At 46.1% G+C, this 19,726-nt stretch overlaps 1 protein-coding gene across 2 annotated transcripts in view; it reads left to right on the forward strand.

Moving 5' to 3' along the window:
- SAMD4A (sterile alpha motif domain containing 4A) overlaps positions 1-15,324 on the forward strand; it is a 149,968-nt gene extending 134,644 nt beyond the window's left edge. For both annotated transcript variants that reach the window (XM_082217651.1, XM_082217650.1), the window contains one exon: positions 6,909-15,324. In XM_082217651.1, the coding sequence (XP_082073777.1) occupies positions 6,909-6,937 (29 nt within the window). In that variant the 3' untranslated portion in view covers positions 6,938-15,324. The remainder of the gene's footprint in view (positions 1-6,908) is intronic.
- Positions 15,325-19,726: the final 4,402 nt, after the last annotated feature.

The following is a 19,726-nucleotide window of genomic DNA, read 5'->3' on the forward strand; positions in this document are numbered from 1 at the left end:
TCATTATACATGACTAAGCCATTTCTCACCTTCTCACCCCTTGCCTTTTCCTGTAAGACCTATTGCAGTCGTTAAGAGTCATCAACAGGCTCATCTCAGCTATCTGCCAATCTCCCATTCCCACCACCCTCCTGAGTAACACCCCTCCCCACCTTCTCACTATATAGAAGGATCTGGCAACTTCTGTTTCAGTGTATCTGAAGAAGTGTGCATGCACACGAAAGCTCATACCAAGAACTAACTTAGTTGGTTTTTAAGGTGCTACTGGAAGGAATTTTTTTATTTTGACTATGGCAGACCAACACGGCTACCTACCTGTAACTGGATCAGCTACGTTAGTAAGGGACAGGGGCAGCGGGGTGGGGGTGGGGGGAGGAATTCCTATTTTTTCCCTGCAGCTGCTTTGAAAGGAATCTTGCCGGGACATTTCAAGGCAGGATCTTGTTCCTCGCTGGTTGTTTTCATTCAGCAATGCTAGACCAAGGACGGCCCGCCGAGCAGCGCTATAAATAACGTTTTAAAGAAAGGGAAACGACCTTGGGAGATGAGCGGTCCAGTAGAGGAAATAGCTACAAGAGCCAAGACAAGACAACAACAACAGCAGCCACAAAAAAAGAGAGGCTCGATTACAGGCGCAACTCCCATAGGAACATCAGGACAAGAAAAAGGGATACCTGTCTCCATGGATCCAGTGTCACAAGCTCTACTTAAGATAAATCAATCCCTGGAAAATTTAACAAAGCAGACTGCAGACTTAACAAGGCAGTCTGTAGAGAACACTAAGAAGTTAACAGAAAACTCACAAAAATTGACAGATATAACAGCAAGATTGGATCTGAATACACAATCAATAAATAAGCTTGCAGAAGAAAATTCTGCAACTCGTAAAATTGCAGAAGAAGCCAGAAAAATTGCTGGAGAGACGCAAGGGAACCTAGAACCGGTTATAAAAAAGGTATACGAACACGACACAACCTTTGCCTTGTGGGAATTACAGAGAAAAGAGAGAAATTTGAAATTAAGACTGACCCCAGAAAACGAAGGAGACAACCTTGGAGAATATTTAACACAAGAGTTCATTGACCATTGGGAGTTGGAAGAGGACGAAATTAAAATTACTACAGCATTTAGATTGGGCAAGAAGCAGAACAGAAAGGTTCCAAGGGATTGTTTAATTACTCTGAGATCAAAAGAAGAAAGAGACAAAATCCTAAAACTTCATTTTGAAAAGGCCCTGCAAATTGAGAATTCCACTATACAGATCTTCAAAGATATTCCCAAGCACATCCTGGACCTGAGAACTTTTTACAAAGACTTGGTTTACCTGCTAAAGAAGAATATCATTTTCTTCAGGTGGGAATTTCCACAGGGATTGTCTTTTGACTACAAAGGAAAAAAGGTGAAGATAAAGACGATACAAGATAAAGAGAGATTCTTGGAAAGAAACCGAGAAGACTTGGAGAAGGGAACTGTGGATCCAATTGCAGAACAGAGGAGAGCAATAGACATTTTGAACTTATCGTTTGGACAAAACCCACCACCATCAGAGGAAGAGCAACAACTGGGAGCTGTTGGAGGATCATTGGAAAAATAACAAGATGGCCCTGCAATTCCTTAGCTGGAATTGTAATGGGCTGAACATGCCTTTGAAGAGACGACAAGTTTTTCACATATTGAATAGAGAACAACTGGACTTGATATGCTTACAAGAAACTCATATAACTAGAGCCCACAGGAGATTACTTATAAATAAAAGACTAGGACAAGAATTTATCTCGTCAGACAAAGTCAAAAAAAGAGGAGTTGTGATTTATGCAAAAGAGAAGTGGGCTCCAAAAATGATGTTTAAAGACGAACAAGGAAGATATTTGGCAGTTGAGATACAAGTACAAGGAGAAAAACTTTTGATAATTGGGATCTATGCACCAAATGAAGGCAAAGCAGAATTCTTCAAGAAACTCCATGAAACTTTGACGGACTATTTGGATTACAATATGATAATGATGGGAGATATGAATGGTGTGGTCTCCACAAACATGGACAAGGCACAAAGGTCAACAGTCACCAAGGAAGGGAGACTCCCGAAGACTTTTTTTGAAATGACGGAAAACATGGACTTAATAGACATTTGGAGAACAAGGAACCCTCTTGAGAGAGAGGGAACCTTTTTCTCCCAAGCAAAGATGACCTGGACCAGAATTGATCAAATCTGGATTACTAGTGGAATGGCTCCAAAGATTAAGAAGATAGAAATCTGCCCAAAAACTTGCTCCGACCATAACGCCGTGAAGATGGAAATGAAACTTACAGTAACTGGTCAATTTAGATGGAGGATGAATGACACCCTGTTTCGAGATAAGGAGATCCACATGAAGGCCCAAAAAGCTTTAAAGGACTATTTTGAAATAAATCTAAAGGCTGATGTGGAAAAAAGAGTGATCTGGGACGCAAGTAAAGCTGTGATGCGAGGATTTTTGATTCAACAAAATTCAATAAAGAAGAGAAAACAGAATGAGAAAAAGGAAAAGATATTGGAAAAGATAAAGGAAGGAGAGGAAAAATTAAGAGCAAAACCAAAGTCCCAGGAAATTTTGAGAGAGATCAAGTTATATCAAACACAGTATATGGAATTGATGAACCAAGAGATAGAATGGAAGATAAAGCAGATGAAACAAAAGACATTTGAATCGGCAGACAAATGTGGCAAACTTTTGGCATGGCAACTAAAGAAAAGGCAGAAATTGAATACAGTTACAAGCCTAGAAGTGGATGGAAAGAATGTATCTAAACCTAATGAGATAAGAAATTGCTTTTTGAGCTATTTTAAAAAACTCTATTCTCAAGGATTACAAAATGAAGAGGATATTGATAAATTCCTTAATAAATATGGATTACAAAAAATCTCTCATCAAAGCAAGGTGGATTTAAATCAGAAAATAACAGAGCAAGAGATAGAGGGTGCCATTCAGGACATGCAACTGGGCAAATCTCCAGGGCCAGATGGATTGACTTCCAGATACTACAAATCCTTAAAAGAATGGTTGATACAACCGTTAAAGGAAGTTTGTAACGAGATCCTAGAGGGAAAAAAGGCACCTGAATCGTGGAAAGAAGTATATATTTCACTCATACCAAAGACAGAGACTGAAAAGACTCAACTGAAGAACTACCGCCCAATATCATTACTTAATGTGGATTACAAAATTTTTGCAGACATTTTAGCAAAAAGATTTAAAAAAGTGCTGATGGAGAGGATTCATAAGGACCAAGCAGGCTTTCTCCCAAAGAGACACCTTTCAGACAATGTCAGGAATATAATAGATATTCTAGAAAAGCTAGAGGTGAACATAAATACCAAAGCAGTTTTGATATTTGTGGATGCGGAGAAAGCCTTTGACAATATTTCTTGGAGTTTTATGAAAAAGAATCTTCATGGGATGGGGGTAGGACAAGGTTTTGAGAATGGTATGGGTGCAATATATTCTGAACAAAAAGCTAAGTTGATTGTAAATAATGTAATAACTGAGGAACTTAAGATAGAAAAAGGAACACGACAGGGGTGCCCAATTTCCCCATTGCTTTTTATTTCGGTTCTAGAGGTGTTGCTGAATATGATTGGAAATGACCAGGAGGTTAAAGGTGTACAGGTCGGAGCTAAACATTACAAGTTAAGGGCATTTGCAGACGACTTAGTCTTGACTTTACAAGAGCCAAACACTAGTACGAAAAGGGTGTTAGAGATAATCCAACAATTTGGCCAAGTAGCTGGATTTAAATTGAATAAACAAAAAACTAAAGTCTTAGGAAAAAACTTAACAGATATGGAGAAGGAGAAATTCCAAGAAGAGACAGGCTTGACGGTGGTTAAGAAGGTGAAATACCTAGGGGTAAATTTAACATCTAAAAACCTGAACTTGTATAAGGACAACTATGAAAAATGTTGGTCAGAAATTAAAAAAGATCTAGAAATATGGTCAAATTTGAGATTGTCAATGCTAGGCCGAATTGCAGTGATTAAGATGAATGTATTGCCTAGAATGTTATTTTTGTTTCAAACTTTGCAGATTATTGACAAGATGGACTGTTTCAAGAGGTGGCAGAAAGACATTGCGAAATTTGTCTGGCAGGGCAAAAAGCCCAGAATAAAATTTAAAATACTTACAGATGCAAAAGAAAGAGGGGGATTTGCCCTGCCGGACTTAAAATTGTATTATGAAGCAGCAGCGTTCTGCTGGCTGAAAGAGTGGATGCTCCTCGAGAATACAGATATCTTGGACTTAGAAGGTTTCAATAACGCATTTGGTTGGCATGCATATCTATGGTATGACAAAATCAAAGTGCATAGTGCCTTTAAACATCATATTGTTAGGAAAGCGTTGTTTAATGTTTGGATGAGATATAAAGATTTATTGGAAAACAAAACCCCTAGATGGTTGTCACCCTTAGAGGCTAAGGCATATAAGAAAGTCAATATGGAGGTCGGATGGCCAAAGTATTGTGAAATCTTAGAACAGGATGGAGAGAAATTGAAATTAAAGAGTCATGAAAAACTAAAACCCAAAGTACAAGATTGGCTCCATTATTATCAAATAATGGAGGTCTATAAACAAGACAGGAAAATTGGCTTCCAGGTGGAAAAATCAAAACTTGAGACAGAACTGTTAGAACCCAATACTAAGAACTTGTCAAGAATGTATAATTTGCTGTTGAAATGGAATACACAAGATGAAACCGTTAAATCAGTCATGATTAAGTGGGCACAGGACATTGGTCATAACATTTTGTTTGCTGACTGGGAAAGGTTGTGGAACACCGGTATTAAATTTACGGCATGTAATGCCTTAAAGGAAAATGTTATGAAAATGATCTACAGGTGGTACATGACTCCAGTCAAGCTAGCAAAAATTTATCATTTGCCTGATAATAACTGTTGGAAATGTAAACAAACTGAAGGTACTTTTTATCATCTTTGGTGGACATGCCCGAAGATTAAGGCTTTCTGGGAAATGATATATAATGAAATGAAAAAGGTATTTAAATATACTTTCCTTAAGAAACCAGAGGCCTTTCTCTTGGGCATTGTCGGCCAATTAGTGCCAAAGAAGGATAGAACTTTTTTTATGTATGCAACAACAGCAGCAAGAATATTGATCGCAAAGTATTGGAAGACACAAGACCTACCCACCTTGGAAGAGTGGCAGATGAAAGTGATGGACTATATGACATTGGCGGAGATGACCAGCAGAATCCGTGATCAGGGGAAGGAGACTGCGGAAGAAGAGTGGAAGAAATTCAAGATTTATCTCAAGGACTATTATAAAATTGATGAATGTTAGAATGTCGAGGTTTTTTAGAAAGAAAGGGTTGCAGTAATCTAAGATTTGATTAAGAAAGGACTAAGATGAGTTAGGGCGGAAAAAACATTTACAAGTTGCTATAAAAATATGGACATGAGGATGCAGAAAGGGGAGGTATGGGGGAGTCTGAGAAAAGAAGTTTAAGAAAAGATATTATGAAATTATGCGTGTTTGTTTGTCTTTTTATATGTTTGTCTGTCATAAAAAAATTCTTTCTGTATAACCAATAAAAAATTTATTAAAAAAAAAAAAGAAATAAAGTAAGGAGGAATATGAAAAAAAAAATTAAAGAAAGGGGTCGTTGAGTTTTGAGCTCAGGTGGTTTCGCTGTTTGTTTGCTTTTCTGAAAGGAGACCTGAGCAAGCTCCCTTCTTTCATCTTTTCCCTTTCTCCCCCCCCCCATAAGTCTGAAAAGCCCCCAGGGGGATGAATCTGAGCAGTGGGGCAGTTTCCACAATTATTTAGCGGGGAGAGCTGCAATCGTTGGCTGTATTCCGTAGGCTGAGTTGCCGGTGGACAAAACATGGCTGTGTGTGTATGTGTCTCCCTCCTTACCCCTATCTCTGCCCGCGTGTAACTTTGAAGCCGCAGCCCCCGCCCCCAGAAGCATTTCCCCAGTCTCGCTCATGTGCTAAATGGAGAGCATCTTTTGGGGTTGAAGTTTGAAAGGGCAGACTCTTCACCCTTCCTCCCACCCCATCTCCCTGTGCTCTCCTCCTGGTTTGCCTCCTTCGTAGGGGGAGACTGCAGAGAAAGGTTCACAAAAGGGCGACCCAAGCAGCCGAAGGGATGGGGCAACTCCTGTGAGAGACGTCTTAGCTTAGAAAACGTCAAGTAAGAGGAGATGCAGCAGAACTGTATAACCAGGCAGAGGGCCTTCTCGGTGGTGGCAACCGCCCTGTGGCAGGCCCTCCCATCAGATGCCAAGGAAACAAGTAACTCTGCAAACTTTAGAAGACACCCGAAGGCAGCCCTGCATATTATTATTATTAATTATTATTAATTATAATTTATTATTATTATTATTATTATTATTATTATTATTATTATTATTATTTCCCCAGCCACTCTGGGTGGCTCCCAGCAGAAATTTAATAATAACGAAAAAGCGATAAAACATCAGACATTAAAAACTGAGCATGTCGTGTAAGTAATAATGATAATAATTATTTATTTTGAGCCACTCTAGGTGGCTCCCAATAGAATAGTAAAAGCATGATAAAACATCAAACATTAAAAGCTTCCCTAAACGGCTGCCTTCAGATGTCTTCTAAAAGTCAGATAGTTGCTTATTTCCTTGACATCTGGTGGGAGGGTGTTCCACAGGGTGGGCGCCACCACCAAGAAGGCCCTCTACCTGGTTTCCTGTAACCTCACTTCTCGCAGGGAGGGAACTGCCAGAAAGCCCTCGGAGCTGGACCTTAATGTCCAGGCTGAACAATGGGGGTGGAGGCACTCCTTTAGGTATACTGGACCGAGGCCGCTTAGGGCTTTAAAGGTCAGCGCCAACACTTTGAATTGTGCTCTTAACGGTGAACCTCACCCTTTCAGATGGTGTCGACAGAACCTCGACGATCTAGAAGTCGGAGGTGTCTGCAGTGAGAACGCTGGCCGTCGGCAAATTGGGCTGCTGGACCAGCGGCAAAGTTGGCAGCGAGTCCCCGGACGTGTCAAGGATCCCTGGAGATAATTTGCAACCTTTCCGTTGCCATTTCCTTCTTTCTCTGTCTCTCTGTCTGTCTGTCTCTTGTCTCCTCCTCTCTCCATCTCTGTTTACATTTTGTAAAAGGGTCACACTTATATTGCTGTTACGCATCGTCAAGCAACAGGGCTGGGATCCGCCAAGTTTATGATTATGCACAAAACAGAGAAACGACATTGGGTGGGGAGCGAAAGATGTCGGAGGGCTTCCTCAGAGGAGCAGGCCTCCCCAACCGTGGCTAAGGGCAAGCCTCTTAGCAGCCCAATAATAACACACGGAGCATCCGTTGGGAACGGGCAGCGGGGGTGGCAGCCGGAACCGCTCCTCGCGAAGAAAGAGACTTTCTGAAAAAATGTCACCGAAGCATGAAGACGACGACGCAGAGAGCAACGCGTCGGCCATCTGTAAATAGGAGCTGTGTTTCACTGACATCATTCACCGTTTTGAGCTGCAGTTGTTGTGGGGGGCGGCAGCAGCGGCGGAAAGGAAATTAAGAAGGCCAAACTAATTTCCCTCCGTTGGCGTCCAAAAGAGCGGCTTTGGGTTCTGCGCATTGTTTACACAAAGGCGGGCGGAAAAGAGCGCGGCAGGTGTGCAGAGCACGCGCCCCCCCCCAACGCCTCTTCCTCCTCCTCTCGCAGTGTTAAGTTGATGAGCGGATGGGGTGGGCCAGTCCCAGCCCCCTGGCCTGCCACTTGGGGGGGGGGACGTCTCGCGTGGCCCAGACTCCCTTGCCAGCACCCCAATCTCGCCTGCCACGTTCTCTCCAGGATCAAGGGTGCTAGCGCCAGGCAGAACAGGGAAACCGCAGGCACAGCGAGAGAGGGGAGCGGAACAAGGCCCTTCGGTCTTGCCAGAATAATTTTGCCGCCGCCTGCAAGGACTCGTCTCGCTGACGTAAAGGATCTTTTGCATGGCATTTTTGTGTGTGCGTGTGTGTGTTTGTGTGTGTGTGTCTTATAGCAGCAGGTTTGCCTTTGAAAATAACTGCCAAGCTATTGCTTCTCTAGAGGGGGCCGCGGGAGGCACTTGCGTGACTTTTTTCTTGACTTTCCGAGCCGGGGGCGGAGCAGGGCGCCGAAGGAAGGAATGAGATTTGTGGCAGGGCAGGCAGGCGGAGCTGCGTCTGGAGGTGCCGCAGAGAAGCCTCCGCTCCTTAGATTGCGTCTGTGTGCATATATTTGTATGTATGTGAGAGAGAGAGAAAACAGAAAAGATGTTGCATATGGACTCGTGAGCCCGTGTCCTAGGAGGAAGAGAACATCTCAGAGATGTTTCTCTGGGAGAACGAGAGAACCACGTCCACTCAGAGACTCATCTTGCTTTTGGCTTGGTACCTGAAGTGTAGGGTGGCAATGGGACTCGGCTCATTGAGCAACACAGGCAGCCTTGTGTTTTTTCAGTCTTGTGTCAGACTGAAAGCTGCTGGTTGGGTGGCAGCAGCCATGAGAGCAGGGAGTCCATATGGACCACCCTATTTCTAGGGCCCAAGCCCTGTCTGCTTGGCATTGCTTGCCACTCAAGTGGATGGGTCCAGTTGGGAACCAGAAGTGTTGGTGTGGGAAAGGGTCAGGTCGCCTAAACCAGGCATCCCCGACCTGCGGCCCTGCAGATGTTTTTGGCCTACAACTCCCACAATCCCTAGCTAACAGGACCAGCGGTCAGGGATGATGGGAATTGTAGTCCAAAACATCTGGAGGGCCGAAGGTTGGGGATACCATGCATGAGATCAGTAGTACATCAGATTTCTCCCCAAGGAAGCCATAGAACAAGCTGTGAGACCTAACGAGACCTGGGTCAAATCCTGCATTGTAGCGTTAGCGACTGGTGCCCGTTGGGAATGACAGGGCGGGCATCGTGGAGCCCAACAGCAGGTGGCGCCAGAGCCAGAGCCAGTGAGAGATTGAGATGTCCCCATCTACTCCCTGCAGAGTTCTCCACTAAGGGGGGGGGAGTTGGCAGCGAATGCCACCCCCTGGATAGGTTGTACGCAAGAAGGCAGGCAGCTGACGGCTGACTGAGGCTGGCAAGGCAGTGCCCCCTTCTCACCAAATGTACTAGCCTCCATTGGTGGCAGGGAGCAGTTGGTGTAGCCCTTTGCCAACCCAGATGTTTTGGCTGGCAGTTCCTGTCAGCCCCAGCCAGCACTGCCCTGCTGGCAGGAGTTGGGGCCCCCAAAACATCTGGGGAACCCCAGATTGCCAAAGGATGGCATAGGCAGCCTCCCACGTGGCATCCGAGTTCCTACCTGCCCCTGACATAACTTTAGAAGGTAGCCCTGACTTCCAAGTAAGCCTACTTCCAATCTGGGTACCCTTGGAAGACCCTTGGAAATACCAGCCAGGGCCTGACGTCCACACCGACGTGTCTGGGGGGCCGGAGTGCTGCTCATTCAATCCCACTTTCTTTTCCCGGCCTGTGAGGTAATCGGAGGAGAGGGTGCCGAGGCGTCTTCTCAGGAGAGTAAGAACGTGCCTTTCCTGTGCCGAAGATCTGCGCAGGAGGGAAGGGTAAACAGAGCGGCTGGAGGCAGCAGTCTCCCCGTCTAAATGGGGCGTCTGTTCCCCGGCGTGTTTGTGCTGGAAGGCAGACACTGATGCCTTTCTCTGAGCCTGGCGAACGGGGATCCATGCGCCACGCCAGGAGGGGAAGGAAGCAGGGGCACGGCCCGTCTCCCCTCGTGAGCACAGGCAGGCGAGGTCAGTGCATGGATGGGTCGAGGGGGGAGCAAGGCTTCAAAAGAAAACAGCTCTGGCCGAGCACGGCTTCCCAAACAAGTAGACTCATGCGCCTACTTTTTCCACTGACGCTCCCATCGCAGACCTGGCCAGATTTCATCCAAGCAGGTCTAGGAAGCCTTTGAAGGCAGCCTCTGTGCAAACCTATGAGAGATGTGAGGTCACCTCGGAAACTTGGTTTGCGTGGCATCGGTACGGTTTGCTCTGTCTAAACAAGAGCCGCACCGTCCGCAAGTGTGATTTGCCCGTTTCTTGTGGCCCAGAAAAAGGGCAGCGCAGAGTTCCTCCTGATGCCATCCTCCTCCGCCACCTCCCCAGAAAACTTGGCTGCTGGAGAAGGAGTGTGACTTGCAGACTCCCAAACGCCCAATCCTTGCTCCCTTGTCTTTGCAAATGGCGTGCTGTTGCCTCCTGCAGGAAGATATAGCTTTAAAAATAAAAAAACAAGTGTGCGCAGCTGAAATATACGTCACGTTTTGGTGCATCACATCATACCAGCATATTCCGTAATACCTGATTCTAAGGGCTCACCAAGTCAGCGCTTGCTTAGGGGGGTCTGTGCACCATGCAGATTGGTGCATCATTTCAGCATTTCTGGACGCAGCAGGGCAGGAGCGCAGCCCGTTCAGCCACGTGGGCACTAGCTGACCCCTCAGGGCTGGCAGCAGCGGAGACAGGAGTGCCGTTTCTGAACCTCCTCGTTCCTGTTCCTGCCACGCTGGCTTCAGTGGGGGGGAGGAAACACCTCTGCCTCTTCTCCCCCCCCCCCCGACACTTCCTTCGCTCTCAGAAATGTGCCACAGTGCCAAGGAATGGGCATCTCCATGCTGCGAATCATAAATTGATTTGAAACCAGTTTCATCATCATGGCTCCCCTTGGAAGAACCTCCGTAGAATCCCGAAACTGCAGAGTAGAAAGGGAACCCAAGTGGTCATCCATTCCAACCCCCTGCAATGGAGGGAATGCCCTACCAGCTCACCTTGGTAAATGTAGTTTTGAGAGGGTGCTCTCAGGAATATTGCGATGGAGTAGATCCTGCAGATTTATATGGGCTTGAGACCAGTTTCAAGTGGATGTGGCCCCCTTAAACCCCCTTACTGGACTTTTGGGGAGATCCTGGGCATCCTCAGCTCCATCACTGAACTGCAGCTGGCAGGGCCCCTAGGTGGAAGCCATCCTCATTTAAGCCAGGTGTGCACTACCTTTGGCCCTCCAGATGTTGCTGAACTTAAAACTCATTATCCCTGGCCCCTGGCGATGCTTTCTGCAGCTGATAGAGGTGGAAGTTCAGCAACATCTGGTAGGCCAGAGTTTCCCCACTCCTTGTTTACACCAAAATGAAACAGGTTGGCATGTTACAGGTGTGTTGGTCTGCCGTAGTCGAAACAAAATAAAAAAAATCCTTCCAGTGGCACCTTGGAGACCAACTAAGTTCTTGGTATGAGCTTTCGTGTGCATGGTATCTGAAGAAGTGTGCATGCACATGAAAGCTCATACCAATAACAAACTTAGTTGGTCTCTAAGGTGCTGCTGGAAGGAATTTTTTTATTTTGTTTCAAGGTTGGCATGTAGTTGAGCCTAAGGAGTGCTACAGGAAGCCCCTGTCCCGACACATCTATCCCGTGTGAGTCAATTGCCTTTCCCCCAGAGAGTCTCTCATGGCCCAGTTCTATTCGGGTAGAACAGTTTTCTTTCTCCACCTGATCGAGGTTTAACTTAGTGCCAAACACTTGCTGCGACTTTCTTTTCCAGTCAGTGGAGGGGAGAGGAAGGGGCAGAGCTGTGCCTCAGCCTTTGGGCAGAGAGATCTATGTAAATGCATTCGATATGCCATATTTTGAAGGCGCGCGTTGTTGTTTTTCGTTTTCCTCCTCCTTAAAACAAAAGGTGCCAAAATACAGTTTTCGTTTCTGTGTTTCTAGCGGGAACGCGTGATGCTAAAGGGCGGTGTGGGTGTGTTTTGTGTTTTGATCGTAGCAAAGAAGGAACGCAGTCTGGGAGGGGAAGGTTTCAGAAAGTGGTTTGTTTCCAGGCACCCAGGAAGAGGGGGCACAACCTGCCCCGGGTCCACTCCCTCGCGGGGGGCGAGTTTCTCTGGAGGGTGGCCTGACCAGTTTTGCTCAGGTTATCAATTGCGAGGGGCGAGGGAAAAGAAGGGGGCGCAGAAGAGAGTGGGGGAAGCAGATTGGACACTGAAGGGGGACAGAATGACTGTCCTGAGTGTGGAGAGAGGGGTTTTTTTGGGGGGTGTCCTACAAAACTTGAGTGGCGTTGCTTGTGCAGGGAAATGGGGGTTTGGGTAGAAAAGGAAGAAGTTCCTGAAAAGTATTTAGAAATCTGGGGGGGGGGACCCTTTTATTTATTCATTTGCTGAATATAGGAAAACAGAGGTTATCTGATTATTAAGAGATATTATTTTGGATAAATATATGAATTATAACTCGCTATGGCTGGTAACCATGATAGAAATTCTGAGAATAACCATATGCTCTTTCTTTCTTTCTTTCTTTCTTTCTTTCTTTCTTTCTTTCTTTCTTTCTTTCTTTCTTTCTTTCGCTTGGAATAAGAGAGCTTCTTTTCCATTCGCAGTGTGTTGAGACATTGTCTTAGGTTTTGTGTGTGTGTGTGTGTTTGTGTGTTTCTTGTTTAATCAAAAGAGGCTTTAGATACATTTCAGAAAGCCCCCCCCCCCAGGTTCCCTCTTAGTTCCTGTATTGACTGCAGGAAAAAGGGGGTGGGGCGGGGGGGCACCCCATAAGTATCTAAACTAAAAATTAAATCTATTTATAAAAAAGTGGAGAAGTTGCATGCAAAAGGCCATGGAAGTCAGATGTTTAGTATTTTAAAACAAAACAAAAAAAAGTGGCAGTGCCTTTCATTTTTCTATTTACTCATTTATCACCAAATGCAACCGTTTTATAATAAGCAATTATAGGATAGCGTCAGAAATTGCGAAATATTTCACTATGTAGAAATGTGTGGAGTTCTGTTATTGTTATTGTTATTATTATTATTATTTTGTCCTCCCCCTTCTCCTTGCTCTCATTGCAAGAGTGTATTAAGCTGGTTATGTCGGCTGCCAGAAACAACTTGTTACTATGCGATTTTATCACCTATGAAATTTATATTGCTGCTTTTCCTTTTAGCGGTTTGCGGCTTAATCGTTGGAGGGGGAAATGCAAACGAGATTTCACGTATCCAGATTGCGGCTGCGGGGGGTTTCTGGGAAGGGGCTTCTGGTGCCCGTCCCCCACCTGCCGCAGAATTCATTTGGTGGGCAGTAGCTGGCCGGGGTTGGAACCAAGAAGAACGAAGCACCGGGGGTGTTGGGGGGGGGAGCGCCGTCGCTTTTACTTCCTGCACTGTGATACCGTCTATACTGCAACGTGAAGCAACCCTAGTATACCTCCAAGTGCCCTTGGCTGTTTTCCGCGCTGCAGAAACAAACTGTGCAGGCTGCCGGGTGACGCAGGTCTCTGCCCCATTCCGTAGGCCCATCAGCTGGAAGGGAAACAGCCCGGCTGCGAGGGGACGCAAGGCTTGCAGCGGTTCGAGGCGCCTCCGTGACCTTGCGCGACGAGGTCCCCGTTGGTTCCCAGGAGACTTGTGAAAGGGGAGTCTCCCAGCAGACCTTGAGCCGTGTTCCTCAGCCAAGGATGGGCACCAAACAAGGTGGTCTTTGCTGCGTGAAGAACAAACCCACCTACCTGGATTTGGGGCCTACCTGGATTTGGGGCCTGGATTCGGCGAGGTTTGGGCCAGAGCTCTGTGCCTGGCAAAACAGGGCCCAAAAATACTTCTTCCTCCCTGCCCCATGGCAAGCTTGTCTGTTGAATACAAGTCTTGCAATCGCTTGTAACTCCACCCGGATGACCAAAATGACCACCTACACAGCTGTTGTCAAGCAGTTTGCTTTTACCGCAGTGAGAGACACATACACACGCCGCAGCCTCCTTAGACTCCCCAAATTCTGGGCCACGGCAGTGCCTTTTTTTCTCTCTCCCCCCCCCCCTTTATTTTTCCCGGGTGGGGCCAAGGACGAATGACGCTGAGGAAACTCAGCCTTTCTTTTGAGGCGTCATTCGATGCTCCCTTTTTGTGCAGCTTCCTCCGACACAGTCCAAGCATCTTCCCCTTGTTGTCCTGAGATCACAGAGTGGAGAGGAGGGTTTCACAGCCCTGCTCCCCGAAGCAGCGCTTATGAAGATAGATGTAGAGACCTGCAGGCAGTTCAGATTGCTGCAGAACTGGCACTCTGCATATGGCGCCAGCCTCCCACGTTTAAAATTAGAACTTGGCTATTTCGTCTCATCAGCATCCTCTCTCTCCCTCTCTGGGTTTCTCAGGGCTGATCTGGATATTACTTCTCCCTCCTCTTTCTGCACCAAAGGCAGGCAGTGTGTGGCATGTGGCATTTCCCCCGGATCAGTCTCTGCCAACCTGGCCCTCCCCACTTGCTTTTGGACTTCAGCTTCCATCAAAGCCAGCTGGCAGAGCTGCCCAGAAAGCAACAGGTTGGCAAAGACTGGCAGAGACCTTTGCGGGAAGAGAGGGGCGAAGATACGCCCAGAACAGCTGCAACTCCATGTCCCATAACATCTGGCGAAGCCTGTCCGCCTAGCCCTCTTGCCGTCCCCCGTTTTGCCCTTCCCGCCCCCAAATTCCCCGGTCTTTCGAAGTTTTTCTGGATGTGCCTGATTTGAAGCAGGAAGGAAAGAGTAGACCATGTAGAAAGTATAATTTGCACACAGCTATGATAACACTAAAGTTGATTTTATACAAGTCATCAAGAGTTTGCAAAGTGAGTTTTATTTTTTGTATTCCTTTAATCTTTACTTAAAAAAATAAAAATAAACGGTGAATGTGTATTCCTCTGGGAGGAATTGCAAGAAAACGGGAATGTTAATAAATGTTGAAGAAGAAGAAAAAAAAGCAAAATACTTCCTCCCTTATTAATATATAACTCTTGTGTATTTATGCCTCCTGTAAGCAAATGAAAACGAAAACGAAAAAAGCTTGGGTTTCTGTTCTGCTGCATGCCTGCTTTTGGCACTGAAACACACCTTCTGTTGTTTTGCATGCATTTTAGTCTTGACCTCTTCTTTTCATTTTCTTTGGTGGGGGGAAGGATGTATTTCCCCTGTATAAAATTAGTGCACAAAGAAATATTTTTGCCTAGTTAATGTTGCCAAGCAATGCATATTTTTTAAGAAAGGAAATTTGTCATATATGGAAATAGCATGTTTGTTTACACGTTTCAGCTTCCTGATTATACAGAAGAAGAAAAAGAAGAGTGGGGGGCGGAAACAAAACACACTATAAACGTTTGGGGATGCTGTAATTTCTTTGCAAGTGTACAGTTTTCAATTTGTTGTTATTACTGGTGAAACACCCTCGTGGTTTCAACTTGCTACGATATATATTTATTATTCGTCCTCCTCCCATGTAACTAGGAATCATGCCTATGTTTCATATCAACGTTATATTGGAAGTGAAGGGAGATGATTAATACAAGATTTTGTAACACTGGCGAGTGTCGGCTGTTTATGTGGGCGCTTGGTTTTGCTGTGATTTAGAGTGGGGAGGAAAATTATCCTTTCTCGTCATTATCTGCTGGTATATTTCCCCTGCGCAAACCCTCTGGAAGTGAGCAGAATAATCTAACTGAAAGTATTTGGCAATGATTTTTAATTACCGTATTTTTCGCTCCGCAAGACGCACCCGACCATAAGACGCACCTAGTTTTTAGAGGGGGAATGCAAGAAAAAAAATATTCTTTAAAGGGAGCGCTGAGCAGAGCCTCCCGCCTGCATTCGCTCCATAAGACGCACACACATTTTCCCTTACTTTTTAGGAGGGAAAGGGTGCGTCTTATGGAGCGAAAAATACGGTATTTCTACGCAATCTTCACACTTTACCTTCCAAGCCAAACAGAATTGTATCAGTTGAACCAGAATAGCTTTTGAATTCCTAAGTCATGCAACAACTTTTTAGCACCCCTCATTTGGGGAATTTGAAAAATTCGGCACATCCTATTGTCCCACACATACCTTCACTAGACACCACTGGGGATAGGTAGGGAAGCAAAGCAGCCCAGCAGTATCAACAGACCCCATGAAGTCTAAGCGTGCCCTCAGCTTTTCCTTGGCAGCCCCTTGGGTTGTCCAAGCAGTGACATAGCGTGGGTTGCCAGAGCCCGGGGCTGTGCGGGAGGGAAATGGACAGAGTATGCATGCAAAAACAGCTGCCTGATGGCATCCGCGTCACCCAAGTGATCGCAGCCGTAGAGATAAGACAAGATGAGTCGTTCTGTTGTCTGGAGAGGTCACTTCCTGGCGCGCATGGAGAATCTGTTTTCAACGGAGCCCAGCAACAAAAGCACACTGCTGTATTGAGGCAGCACCGGGTGTTGAAATCTTGCGCCCCTAACAAATATTGCATCCGGGGCAACTACCCCGTGCCCCCCCACACACATGCTACACCACTGTGTACAAGTAGCTAAGCCAGCTGGATTTGGACCTCAAAACTCCCAGGTTGGTTCAGCTTCTGGGGCTACCTTTGCCAACCTGATGCCAGCCGCCCTGTAACGGTAGTCAAAAACATCACAAGGGCACCAGCTTGGAGACAGCTGCTGCAGGTAAATATTCACTGTTGCTCATTTGCTTCAAGAGTCGCTATGCAACCAGCCTCCCAAATGCTGGAGAAAATGCCTCTTACAACTTGTCAGGATTTTCCATGGACATGGGTCTGCTGTTTGGATTTCAAATGCCTTTTTGATGCCCTGAGTGTGCGTCTGTGTGTTTAGCCACCTTGGTGGAAAACTAAAGTGTTCCAGATTTGGGGGAAGCATGCTCCAAATGGCACATGGAGGCCCTTGTGAAGGGAGGGGGGGTGTTTCCATGTCACCAACCGCAACTAGAACCCCGCAAACATTGGATAGATTAATCAGTACATCTGAGTGATTAGGTAACTTCCTGTTCTTCAAACAACTCTTTGTGTCACTGTTTTTTTCTGTTTTTTTCTCCCCCCCCCCAAGATCTTTATTGAAACTTAACATATATACATAATAACCCAAATTCCCAATGATTCCCTTGCATATAATATCTAAATTACAACAGCTGCATAATTATATACTTAATTATAAAACCCACCCCCACACTCTACTTCCTTCCACAGCAATTCAACGTCTTTATATTTCTTTCTACCTTTTTCCCCTTGCATTCTATAATAAATTATTTTTGTTAAATTCTGATTTTTCCTTCTATCTTTATTGGTTTTGTTATTGCTTACATTTTTTTATTCTAAGCCTCTTAGCATGTCATTTTTAGAACAATATTTTGACATACAATCTTCAAAATACTTTGTAAATTAAAATGAGTAGATAAAATTGGCAAAATTATAAGATACCAATCAAATCAAAAGTTAAGAATGGAGTGGAAGTACTGTATTTCTCTAAATGTCTGCATCTCCCATTAACCAGGCAAGCCTGACCCTAAACCCACACGCTCAGAGCTAGTGCTTGAAACTGCAGTGTGCTTATTGGCAGGAATACGACGAGACTTGTAAAGTAACACGAACTTTGGACACTATGGATGTATAACAGAGAAAGGTAAAGGGACCCCTGACCATTAGGTCCAGTCGTGACCGACTCTGGGGTTGCGGCGCTCATCTCGCTTTACTGGCCGCTTCCTCAGCTCTGAATCTACTTGTACTTGTCCTCCGCTCTTCCGACCTGAGGGGCTCATCTTCCAGCGCCATAACTTTTATATGCCTGTTGTCTTTGTCCATGGAGTTTTCTTGGCAGGGATACTGGAGTGGCTTGCCGGTTCCTCCTCCAGGTGGATCACGTTTGGTCAAAACTCTCCACTATGACCTGTCCATCTTGGGTGGCCCTGCGCGGCATAGCTCATAGCTTCTCTGAGTTATTCAAGCCCCTTCGCCACGGCAAGGCAGTGATCCATGAAGGGGTAGCAGACATAAATAATGTCCGATTTTCTTTTGGCAGGTTCCCCACACACCCTTCCATGTCCTTTAAGATGGCTGGCAGGACTGGGCAGCTGAATCTCATTTCCACACCCATGTTCAAACAGCTCCCTCCACCATAGCTGAGCATGGCCACACCTGGAGTACTGTGTCCAGTTCTGGGCACCACAGTTCAAGAAGGACACTGACAAACTGGAACGTGTCCAGAGGAGGGCAACCAAAATGGTCAAAGGCCTGGAAACGATGCCTTATGAGGAACGGCTAAGGGAGCTGGGCATGTTTAGCCTGGAGAAGAGGAGGTTAAGGGGTGATATGATAGCCATGTTCAAATATATAAAAGGATGTCACATAGAGGAGGGAGAAAGGTTGTTTTCTGCTGCTCCAGAGAAGCGGACACGGAGCAATGGATCCAAACTACAAGAAAGAAGATTCCACCTAAACATTAGGAAGAACTTCCTGACAGTAAGAGCTGTTTGACAGTGGAATTTGCTGCCAAGGAGTGTGGTGGAGTCTCCTCCTTTGGAGGTCTTTAAGCAGAGGCTTGACAACCATATGTCAGGAGTGCTCTGATGGTGTTTCCTGCTTGGCAGGGGGTTGGACTCAATGGCCCTTGTGGTCTCTTCCAACTCTATGATTCTATGATTCTATCTTAAAGGATGCTGGGCAAGCCGTGTGGCACCTGCCCACCCACCCACTGCATCACCCGCCTGAGCTGGGCGTCTCCCTCTGCCTAACAGTAGAGCCGGCCCTGCTCTTCCCTTCCCTTTGGGGCCTTATTTGTGGCCAAACGGCAACCCGTCCCCCCCCCCCGCCATCAAATCACAGCTCAACATGACACACAATAGCCGAGCTTCTCCCGGACCGAGCGAAATCTTTATTAAAATCTCCTCTGTCTCTCCCGGGAGCAGGATCCTTATCGCAGGCCTTATCAGCCTTCGAGGCCGGGCAAGCATGTCTGCCACAAAAGGGAGCCTTGATGCACACTGTGGGTGGGATGGAGGGAGGCGGGAACGGAACAAGCATCCCGCATCACGATAACAAATATTGCAAACGATAGCTGCCCCCTGGGACTGCCTCGCTTTCCCCATATCCGTTGAGGCAAGACAGGAGGCCCTATTGTCTGATGCTCTTAGAGAGACTGTTCTTTTATAGCTGCGGTCACATTTGGAGAGAAAGGCAGGCCTGTATTCTCATCGTTTCAGGAGAGCAGGATTTGTGCCAACCTCCTCAGGGCAGGGACCTGATCTCCTTTGTAGAGAACCGTGCCCACTAATGGCCTGGTTCAGAATGCATATACAGTGGTGCCCCGCAAGACGAATGCCTCGCAAGACAGAAAACTCGCTAGACGAAAGCGTTTTCCGTTTTGGAGGTGCTTCGCAAAACGAATCTCCTATGGGCTTACTTCGCAAGACGACAATGTCTTGCAAGTTCCTGCTGGTTTTTTTTCCCTCCCCCCCTTTTCTAAGCCGCTAAGCCGCTTATCAGCTGATCCGATCAGCAGATAAGTAGCTAATAGCTCTAATAGCGCTAATCCGGCTTGCTTTGCAAGACAAAAAAACCGCTAGACGAAGAGAATCACAGAACGGATTCTTTTCGTCTTGCGAGGCACCACTGTAATAAATCATTAGCCACAACCCAGAGAATCATAGAATCATAGAATCATAGAGTTGGAAGAGACCACAAGGGCCATCGAGTCCAACCCCCTGCCAAGCAGGAAACACCATCAGAGCACTCCTGACATATGGTTGTCAAGCCTCTGCTTAAAGACCTCCAGAACTCCAGAACTCCAGAGGGTTGTCAGAAGGTGGTGTGGCCTCGCAGGAGACTTTTGGGTTTTTGTTGCTGGAAAAATAACGCCTCCCTTTGCGGACGATGGTGCTTCCACCTGCAGATGGCGATGCAGACTCATTTATGACAGCTCAGCCGAAGGATGGCAGCACTTGCT

Source organism: Podarcis vaucheri, assembly GCF_965113315.1.
Source record: "Podarcis vaucheri genome assembly, chromosome: 1".
NCBI classification, from domain to species: Eukaryota; Metazoa; Chordata; class Lepidosauria; order Squamata; family Lacertidae; genus Podarcis; species Podarcis vaucheri.